At 43.7% G+C, this 11619-nt stretch overlaps 1 protein-coding gene across 1 annotated transcript in view; it reads right to left on the reverse strand.

The window, feature by feature from the left end:
* The window catches only part of LOC144892818 (uncharacterized), a 36317-nt gene extending 25555 nt beyond the window's left edge, over window positions 1-10762 (reverse strand). Inside the window, exon 1 of the mRNA XM_078781142.1 lies at window positions 10625-10762. Within this exon, the coding sequence (XP_078637268.1) occupies window positions 10625-10715 (91 nt within the window). The 5' untranslated portion in view covers window positions 10716-10762. The remainder of the gene's footprint in view (window positions 1-10624) is intronic.
* Between the last annotated feature and the right edge of the window lie 857 nt (window positions 10763-11619).

Raw genomic sequence — 11619 nt, forward strand, 5'->3', positions numbered from 1 at the left:
TCAGGTAGATTTAAGCTGCTAGGGGGGTTAGGGGGGCAAAATTATACCCCAAATTTGGCATATTTTTTTTAACCAAATTTGACCGAACTGAATCCTATTTTCTTCCTTTCAGGAAAGAAGATGGACCTCTCACAAGAACCTCCCAAGAAGCGGATATGAACGAGCATCAATGCCAACGACAACTGTGTGATATGTCGTCACCCATTGGATGCAGATTGTCCATTCGTTAAAAAAACCAACACTGGAGGGAATCAAAGCCGTTATTCATGCCGCAGAACTCCGTCAAGATGATGTCCATGAGAGATTCTAAAATCCAAGATGACATTTTAAATCGAACTGTTACGGTTAGATACCACACAAAATGCAGAGCTTGGTATGCATCCTCGAGTAGCCTGAAGTACGTGCAGAGTGATCCCAGTGGAACTGTTAGCACTGGTAATTATACACCTGACTGTCACATTGGTCCAACACGGCTTAGGCGAGCTGAAACATCTGCTTTCAATATAAGAACAGACCGTCTCATATGTGGGTCATCTAACATTACAAAAGAAAAGCTGACCAACATTGCCACTGGCACTGGGGCATCAACTCATGACCGCATCATAGCAGCCTCTTTAGAAAGACGATGACAAAATTCGCATGCGCATGTTAGCTTACCCAGACTTGTTTGCATATGATGCAAAGTACCATAGGTCATGTTATAGTCGTTATATTTCACCACGAAATATCAATGCTGACAGGGGCAAGGCTGAAGCTCAGAGAACTCTGACTGATTTCGATAAGGGTGTTCTGCGTTTGAGTAAGGAAATTGAGTGCACTATTCTATCAAGAAGCAGGAATCTTGTGACATTGTCCTCTCTACATGAACGATTCATTGAAATGCTCAATGAAGGTAGGCCTGATACTCCTGATACTAGCATGGAGCCCAGTGAATATCCCTCATGGAAACTTAAAGAGAAGCTGAAGAATCATTTTAATGACAAACTATTATTCATAGCCCAGCCTGGCAAGTCCGATCTAGTTTGTTCCAGTGAAGTGAGTGTTGGTGATGCCTTGAAAAAGGTTGCAGCGCTGAACATTCACATCAGTGAATCTGGTGAATGTGAATACTCTAATAGTGAAGATACGGGTGAACTGGATAACGCTGTTATCCTCCATCAAGCTGCTGGTATTCTGCGCAGTTCAATGTCTGGAATTAGCTTTCAGACTGCCCACTACACTCCAAGTGTGGACCTGAATATGCAGCAGTGCAAGAACTTCGTTCATGAGACATTGTATGACTTCATAACATGGTGCACGTCGAAGGAATGCTTTGATAAGGCCAATCATTGTGGCGCTGGTAATGCTGACTTGAGGGTTCTTGGTATCTGCCACAGTGCCACAACATCATTGCCCTCTCTTGTAATACACAGACCCCCATCACATCCGGTCTTGGTGTTGAAATGCACCATACTCATGGCAGTAAGGAACTGATAGAGCTTCTCAGTTCTGTTGAGCACTCCATCAACTATGATGATATATGGAAGTTTCTAACATCAGCAGCTCTTGATGAGCTTTCAGGACCATCCAGTCAACCCATTCCATGCGGTATTTCTAACTTCAACTTGGAAGACATCCGATCCATAGTAGATGCCGCCATTGACAATTTCGATCGGAATGAAGAGACTCTCGATGGTAAACACACTACACATGCCATGGCGATCGTCCTGTATCAACGATCTCAGGATACTGATGAACTAGCATCCATTCCTCGCACAAAGCAGAAATCCTTGGACCCTGGACAATACGAAGAACAACCCATCCAAGTTTATCGCAAGCCAGCAAAGAAGCCGGAACCTGCTGTGAGCTATCAGCAGGGTCAATTCGAAAATGACTTCGATTGTCTTGAAGACTTGGTATGGGAAGTGGCAAGGGCATGTGGTGGTGACGACTCGCCAATTCCTGCATGGAGTGGATTCAATGCCCTCGTGAGCACCAGGACTGTCCCAGTCACAAAGATTCGCTATCTACCATTCATCAATGCCTCGCCGTCTGACCTTTCCACCATATTTACAACATTGCTCAGACTAGTACAGATAGCCAAAGAGTTGGGGCAACATCATATTCTCATAACTGCCAACCTTGCAATCTATAGCAAAGCACAACAGATTTTGTGGAGCAGACCAGAACCGCTGGTAGGCAAAGTTACCATGCGGCTGGGGGGAATGCACCTCACAATGGCTTTCTTGGCAAGCATTGGTAAGATATTCGGAGATGGTGGCCTTCAGAACATCCTAACCTCCTCTGATGTGTATGCAGTCGTGACAGCTAGCCAGATGCTCCAAGGAAAGCAGTACGCACTGGGAATCCAAGGTGTCCGTTTGGCGCACGAAGCACTCTCACATATGTTCCTGACCTCAGCTGAAACCTATGCCACCAAGAACAACTTGCCATGGCTGACTGATGAAACCAAGCAGGTGATACGAGATCTTGGAGGGCCTTCAAGTCCAAGGATGCGACTACGTGTGCGACTGCTTGCCAGAAAGCAGAAGACACAATCCCCCAATCCGTGTTGCATACGATAGATCTCTTCCGAAAAGAAGGACGACAATGTTCCAGTACATTTGGCTTCTGGGATAGCTTTCTGGAGTCTGGGAACATATTTCTGCGATTGTTACGAGCTGACCGGGAAGCAAACTTCCTGATGCATATTTGGGCAATCACAGAAACTGTCCCTTATTTCTTCCTTGCTGGGAGAATCAACTATGCCCGGTACACTCCAGTGTACATTGCAGAGATGAAGCAGTTAAAAGAACAAGAGCCCCTGATGTATCACCACATGATGGGAGGTTTTGTTGTTTGCAGATCGGCCAGTCGTGCTTTCAACTGTGTTCCAACAGATCAAGCGCTAGAATAAACCGTCAATCGCGAGGCTAAGAGTCAGGGGGGTGTGGTTGGTTTCACCTTGCGCAAAGGTGCACTACTGCGCTGGCTAATGACACGGCACATCACAGGTGAATACGCAGAAGCATTCGAAGAACTTTGCAACTCTGGGGCAAAGGAAAAGTTGCACGAAGAGCTGGGGAAAGCCCGTCTAAACAAGGACAGAAGGGATGTGAATGACATGACGGAATACCTTCGTACTCAATGCCAGGATCCATTTGACTTGGAGAATGTTCCACACCATCTGACCAACATCCCAACAGGTCAAACAGTTTCACAGAAGGTTGAAGACTCGATAAAGGGCATCCCAGACAAGGGTAAAGTTGTTTTTGATGACTGTCAAGGAACGACTTGGAGACGAGCCTACAAAAAGGTTTTGGGAACCTCTGCAGAAGTCCACTGTGTCGACATTTGCAGATATTAAGAAGGCCCTTCCAAATGACAAGGATCGGAAGCTGATAATTGACACTGAGGTGTTGTTCCGGCGACTTCTGGCAGTCTCTAGGAGTCGTGATGTAGACTTGAAGAACGTCCTCAAGTATGAACTGGCAGCAGTACCACCGGCCCTCTTCCATGACGATGGAATGATGAGAAAGACGAACAAGGCTGACCTTGCACAGAAGCTTGAATCAAATTGTCCAGAGGTTTTAGCAGAGCTACCACAGATCGCAGCAGGGATTTCGTCCACGTACATCATCGATAGCATGGCTATGGTTCAATCACTGAATGAGAACCACTTCAGAACATTCAACGATTTGGCCAGAGTTGTTCAGAAACGCACAATCCGACTTCTCAGAAACCAAACCCTGGAGATAACCAATGTAACCATTGTCTTCGACCGCTATGACAGTGTGCCATCTGTTGACAGCAGAAAGAGAGCGTCGGGGTGCTTCTGCTGCTCAGCTTCCATCTTATCAGATCCTGGGAAGCCGACCTGTTCCGAACTACAGGTCATTTCTCAAATGGGTTGGTAACAAGGCAAGCCTTGCGAATTTTATATCGACGTACATCCAGGAGCATGCAGCTGAACACATTCCAAACGGAAAAGCTATCATCTTGGCAGGAGGTTTCAGTGACGGGGAGTTAGTCAATGCTGTTACTCCATCTGGTGTATCGTCCCTGTCAAGTCTCTACAGCAACCATGAGGAAGCCGACACCAGGATGATCCTGCATGCATGCAGCCTGGTGAAAGACCATGATAGAATGATAGAAAACAGACGTCCTTGTCTTACTAGTTTACTACTTCAGCAGAGGACTGTTAAGTGACCATGTGTACATGTATGCTGGACATTCCGGAAAGGAACGTTACATACCCATGCACATCATCGGAAACCAACTAGGGAAAACTGTTTGTGAGTGTCTCCCTGCTGCCCATGCCCTGACAGGGTGTGACACAACTTGTTCATTGAATAGAATAGGCAAGAAGACTGCCTATTCTAAACTGTTGAAAAATGTGGACGCAGTATCCGAATTACAGACATCAGGACAATGTAGCCACATCTGTAACAGTAGCCCGAGCCTATGCTCTCCTCCTGTACGGGACGAAGGGGAAGGACATTGACACCTTGGATGCCTTGCGCTAAATGCTGGCCACAGCAACCGACAAGTCAGCATCAATGCTTCCACCAATGGAGGACGCCTTCAAACAGCATGTCCTTCGTGCAAGGTATCAAACACGCATATGGTGCGAGAGCCATATTGCTCAACAAGAACTGATTGATCCTGTTGGTCATGACTGGTCTGCTTGTGTTGCTGGGGGCATCACTCAGACAATGTCCACCCAGCCATCTGCTTCGGTTGAAGTTCGTGATCTCACACACCTCTATTGCACCGACAAGGCCTGTTTGAGTGGAAGGAAGTGCCCCTGCCTCCTTGCTGGACTAGAGTGTATAGAGGCTTGTTCCTGTACGGACTGTGAAAATCAGAATAACATATCCGAAGATGCCAATGAAGTGGAGGTGGACACATAGGCCTAGACACGTACCATGCAATCAGATTTTAGGTGAGTTATGTTACTGTTATGTGTGCCACTGTAAACAAGGGGTTAATGGACCATGCTGTGCCCTTCCACTGTCCTAAAAGAGACTTTTATAATGAGACTTCCGACAGACTGTTTCTAGCTGATCAAACAATCAGATTTTGGTACTGATTATCATGATCATAGAATGGAAGACGATCGGTTTTCAATTTTTTGGTAAAAAGTGCCAAATTTAGGGTACATCTTTGGCACTTTAACTCCTACTGGCTTAACCACTTAATATACACTGATATGAGTATTTCAATGAAAGCCGGTGATGCAACCACCAGTTTTAAGATAACCAGGCTAAATGCAGAGATTTAGGCAAATTGGTGAAAAATTGACTTTTACGTGCAGTCGCAAACAATGGGTTAATGGCCCATGTTATACCCATTACATTGAACTAAAACAAGCTTTTATATCAATGAGACAGTTACCAATAAAACAAATCAGGTTTGTCACTGAAATAACATGTTTTATTGATATAAAAGAAGAAAATAAAATTCATTTCGGTCAAATTTGCCAAAAATTGCCAAATTTGGGGTATAATTTTGGCCCCCTAACCCCCTAGCAGCTTAAAACTACCTGAAATGGGTTGCTACAGGTCCATTTCAATGAATAACATTGATGTAACCACCATAACTAAAAATCGATAGGGCTATTTTAATGAAATAAGAAAATGATGAAATGGGTCCATTTATTGCATGTTGTCGGAAATAATGGGTTAATTTAGCACGTCGTACAAAATTGCTGCAACTACAACATCATTCTTTAAAAACTAGAGGCCCAGACGGTTAAAATGAGACCGGTCCCAGCTTGTTATACCTCCGGTAGGGGTGTACCTAATTTTTAGGGCCGAGGCCACCTCACTACATCACCCTGTCAAGTGACTAGATCCTCAGCTCTGATTGGTATAAGTTTGAGGGGACATACATACATACATACACTGTTCCAGACGGCTTTGTCCTATGGGCTACGCCGTAAAAAAAAACCCATGCTGTATGTCATCACAAACCAGCACTAATCACGTCCGGGATTCTACCCCGTTAGTCTGTCCTCACCTGCACCCACGTACACGAGAGTTCACAAAATCATGGCAGACAACCGTGGCGTGTCGCCTTTCAACCAAGTTGCAAGTTAGTAATAAATAACCCCTCATTAGTAAATGGACCAATCCGTGTACACAGCTGAACGTTGCGGTTTATCCAATCGGAACATCTGTCGGAAGGAAGAACGTAAACTTCCCCAGCGGTAATGCAATGCAAAACATAGCTCACATAGAACATAGAGAGTATACAGTCAGCAGGAGAACAAACAGTATACAACACTGACTAAAGATATTTTAAACCAATTTCAATGGTTGCTAGAAGACAGCGCAGCATGTGGAATCACACCAACATAACCATAAGACTTTAAACAAAGAAGAAGAAAAAAATACCTATTTTGGTGTTCAACCCCCCCTCCCCCCCGCCCCCCCCCCCCCCCCACCGATAGATCCCCAAAGGAGATTTTTTTTAATACTGTGAACAAACTTTGGTACATCACGGGTGATGAAGATTGTGGTCAAGTTTCATCTAAATAGTGTTCGTAGTTTCAGAGGAAAAAGCAACTACCTATTTTTTTGGGGGGTGGGGGGGGGGGGGGTGAGTCAAACCTGGACCCACTTTGACCCCCCCGTAAACTTCCTTCGACCCCAATTTTTTTTAATGCCGTGCACAAACTTTTGTCACAACATAAATCATTTGGGCCAAATTTGGTCCCAATCCCATCAGCAGTTTCGGAAAAGAAGTTTCAAGTGTTTACGGGCTGACGAACAACACGCCATCACATAATCTCCCCTGAATTTCGTTGCAGGTGAGCTAAAAATCACTTAAAAAAGTAAAAATTCTCATTTTTAATCTGATCTCAGTACCTCAAAACATTTTTCTTTTGAATCTTAAAAATATTCTAGATCTCCATTGAAATTTAATTATTTTGTCGTTGTCAGTTGTCACACACCAACCTGTCCACCAAATTTTGTCATGTGGCTTAAGCACTCAAGCAATCACTTAATTGAAACGGTTGATAAGGAACGGCTGGCTTGTCAAGCGATAGCAGGCTTCTTGGTAATGGAACGCCTCAACATGGCATCTTGTTTTCCAATGAAGGGCAATAAAACATGGATTTAATGAATCAAATGAATCGAATAATTAAAAATCAGAGTGACACTTGGCAAAAGAGAACAAAGTAGAATGGCACTCGGTAGAGAATGCTTTTGACCTCCAAAATAATTAGTGGTTTATTAGCTTTTTTCCTCTGGTAACCAATCCAATGCTACCTCTTCCCATTTTCTCTCTCCCACTAAATATTCTACCACCAACGTCCGAATCTCTGCCTTATTCATACCGGCTCAGACCTCCAAGTTACAGTATTTGGCCAACATCCTAAGTTCCTGTCTTTTTAAAGCCTGGAGCTGTCCCTCGTTAGGGGATGTCACAAAATTTTCCACGTCAAACACCATTGTGACTATTAGGTAGCTAGCCTGTTAACCTTCACACAAACATGTCAAATTTGGGAATGTTAGGGAATTCAATCCCAGATGAGAATGGGCGGGATTCTTCGATTCAATCCCGGACGAGCCCCCAATTTCTGTTACGCATTACCTCCGCAAACCCCGTTTACAGTGCACCTCAGAGTCTGGAGCAGGAACATGGCAGAAAGATTTGTTATTTTGCGTTTTCTAATAAACCGTGGTAAAACCACACCAATGCAATTGTAGAACAAACCAATTGTATCAAGAACTCTTACACACACACAATAATAACACTATTAAAGAAAGTACAATGAAAATATCACTCAGCAATTCACCAATGCTCATTACCATCATTCCCCAATGCTCTCAAAGCAATGAACTTACAATACGCCAAACGTGAGTGGGATGTAACATTCCCCAAAGTCCGTGCACGGATCCCCACGCCGGTTGAAGCCGTGCAGAACGACGAGAACAGGCAGGTATCGGCACGACAGCGGACGAGGAGTTACGAGGTGAGGTCGATATGGGAATTGAGCTGATATGGAAACCAACAGCAATCCATACTGAGGTTGATATGGAAATCCCAATGACAAAACAAGATGCACCAAGCGGTCACTCTTCTTCTTCTTCTTCGAGAACAAAATGGCGTATAGGCCCGTAATGGAGGCGCTTGATTTCTTACACTTGTCACTTGGTGATAAAACCTGACACGCAGGTTTAATTGCAATAGGCGCCCGCGGAACTACGCAACTTCCGGTTAGTGCACCCTTCGCGACAATAGTCATGTGATTGGATACGTTGAAAACAAACCACAAAAGGGCACATGTTACAGCTTCCTTCCAGTAGTCTCGCCCTCACCTATCGCAATATATGACAATGTCACGGGCAATCCCTTTCCCTGGAAGCCTCAACTCAGTCGCGACCAATATCAAAAAAAAGTCCTCACAGCCTCGATGACTCACGGCTGTATCTCTGTCATGGCTATTCCCCTCCTTCTCCCGGTTCTTGCCACGTTTTTCTTTTTCCTCCACAAATTTTTTTTTTTTTTTAATACAAGATCGAGGCTCGTGAAAGAGCTAACATTAATCACACAAAAGTCAAACCGACACATAGAACACAAAAAATAAGGGGAGCGGTAGACAAGATGGGGAGAGAGGGGGAAGGACACAAACACAACATTTGAGAGCAGGGACATCAGGAGAAATGTGGGAGGGGGAGGGCTTGGGGGGAGGTGGGAGAGGTATAAAACATATGAACACTGCAAGGACTTCCAGGAAAGAAGTTGGAATTTCCACAAAAAAAAGTATCTGGGGTGAATTAGCGGGGGGTAGAAAAGATCAAGGTTTTGGATGGGGGAAGATAAGAGATGGTGGTGAACAGCTGTTTTGAAAGACCTGGAGCGAGGAGTGGGATTGAAGGGAGTGAGGGAGTTTGTTCCAGAGGCGGGAGAAAAGAGGAATGAAAGAGAAGGTGAGCAGAGAGCCTAGATTTTGGCAGTTTAACCATAAGAGGTTTGCAGGCAGATCGTGTGCGACCTGAAGGAATATTGGGGGGACAGAGCACAGAGAGCTGGGGGAGCAAGGCCGGAGAGTCGGTAGAAGACAGAAAGACCACCAACCTGCCTGCGGTGAGTGAGTGAAAGGCCCTCGGAGTTAACATCATTGCATGAGATTCCAATGATTCTGAAAGCTTTGGTTTCAACAGCGTGAAGCCGAGCGAGGTGTGAGGCAGGAGCACCAGCCGAGGGGGAACAGTATTCCATTGAGCTGCGGATGAAAGCCTTGTATGTGGTGACAGTCAGGTTCACTGTTTTTTCGTTCAAAATTTTGGTAGATTAGCAAAACTACACATTTTTGGAATATTCAGAGCACGAGGAATCCAAAAATTAATGTTTACATTTGCGTAGACACCTTTGCGAAAATGACCCTCAGGACAGTGATGAAGATCTGTAAAAGCATATTCCTGAACGGTATAGACCTCGTAGATCCTGTGTAAAGGACTTATAGTTCAATCTGATACTACCTATAACTTCCTATAACAACCTATAACTTCAAAGGACTTGCAATATCATGTATTATGTAATACAGTTATATCACAAATATAAAGACAATGGTTTTCAATTACCTTTGTTTGTTGCTTTTCTATAATCCTGAGCACTATTTTGAGGCCTTTATTGGATTCCTTGACCCAGAAAACATAGGATTGGCATATTTAATTAAGTCTCTAGGTTGACTAGAAGCCGAGATCGCGCAAAATATGTATTTTATGGCGGCCATTTTCAAAATCCAAAATGGCGGCCATGCAGGTGTCTGTGCAAATGCCAACATTGATTTTGAGATTCTCCATGCTCTGAAGATTCCAAAAATGTACAGGTTTGCTAATCCCAAAATTTGAAAGAAATTATATTTGTTAACATAGTGAACCTGACTATCTTCATCACTGTCCTGAGGGTCATTTTCGCAAAGGTGTCTACGCAAATGTAAACATTAATTTTTAGATTCCTCATGCCCTGAATATTCCAAAAATGTAGTTTTGCTAATCTACCAAAATTTTGAAAGAAATTATATTTGTTAACATAGTGAACCTGACTACGAGGAGCTTTAACTAAAGTAATCTCCATTTCACACTAAAATCTTTAAAATATTACCTGAAACTAATAATCCTACAAGTATATAACAACAACAAAGGCGGAAGTGACGGATCTGTAAGAGTATGCGTGTTCAAGTGTATGCGTGTTCAAGTGTATGCGTGTTCAAGTGTATGCGTGTTCAAGTGTATGCGTGTTCAAGTGTATGCGTGTTCAAGTGTATGCGTGTTCAAGTGTATGCGTCTTCATGTGTATTCATGTGTATGCGAGTTTGTGGGTATGTCATTCCCTCGAGCCCCCTCCCCCCAATTGAAAAAGTGCAATATCGATTCTGCATGCGTCATAACGAAAGAGCAATCTCCTCCAAAATAGTAGTCTTGGATGAAAGAATTTCTGAAGAAATGGACCGAAAGATGCAGTTATCACAAAACTTTTCATTAATTACGTGTAAAATAACCTAAATACCAATGAAAGTTCAAGAAAGACGATAATGGAAAACTCTTCGGTTTTTGGAATGCTCCGCTCGGCTCATACAAGGCCAACGTCAGAAACCAATTATGTAAAGAGATTACCTGCATTGGCTTACCTTTCTCCGAGGAGTCGTTTAATTGAACAGAATCTCGCATTAGCGTATCAAACATCTCCACCAAAGACGTCTCTTTCGGAGCCCCCATCATGAGCACCGCAGGAGTTCAAATCCCCAGCGAGATCTGATACTAACACGCCGAGCACCTGCGATCCCTCCCACTGCAAATTAAACTACAGGTAGATCATGTGATCCGGCCTTTCAATCACCTGAATACCATCAGCTGCTCAACGAGTGTGCACATTCTACGTTATATCAGATCATCAGGTCCTCTGAGCGAGTGTGCACGGTGTACTTTATATCAGATCATCAAGATCCCATGAGCGAGTGTGCACATTCTCCTTTATATCAAATCATTAAGATCCTATGAGTGAGTGTGCATATTCTCCTTTATATCAGAGTCTTTTGGGTATTTTGGGTCTTTTGGGTTTTCGGGATATTTTGGGTCTTTGAAGTCTTCGTGGTCTTTTTGGTCGTCCTCGTCTTTTAGGGTCTTTTAGGTATTTCGTGTCTTTGGGGTCTTTTGGATCTTTGGGGTCTTCGAGATATTTTGGGTTTGTGTGGTCTTTCGGGGTCTTGGGGGACTTAAAGGGTCTTCAAAGGTCTAAAGGCTCTCATCAGTCTAATGGGTCGAAAGGTATATTCCAACAATCCGTAATTAATAGACAGGATGCAACCAGTGTTCAAACAGTACGTAATTAATAGACAGGATTCAACCAGTGTTTTAACAGTGCGTAATTAATAGACAGGATGCAACCAGTGTTCAAACAGTACGTAATTAATAGACAGGATGCAACCAGTGTTCAAACAGTACATAATTAATAGACAGGATGCAACCAGTGTTTTAACAGTACGTAATTAATAGACATAATCACAGCATCACGGTCTCCAGGACAGACCAACAAATGGCTTCACGGCTTGTGTTTTTCGGTTATATAATATATACAACAACAACACAACATGCATTTTAAGGCCATTTTCCCTGCTAGAGCAGG

Source organism: Myxine glutinosa, chromosome 7, assembly GCF_964187855.1.
Source record: "Myxine glutinosa chromosome 7, kmMyxGlut1.1, whole genome shotgun sequence".
In the NCBI taxonomy this organism is placed as follows: Eukaryota; Metazoa; Chordata; class Myxini; order Myxiniformes; family Myxinidae; genus Myxine; species Myxine glutinosa.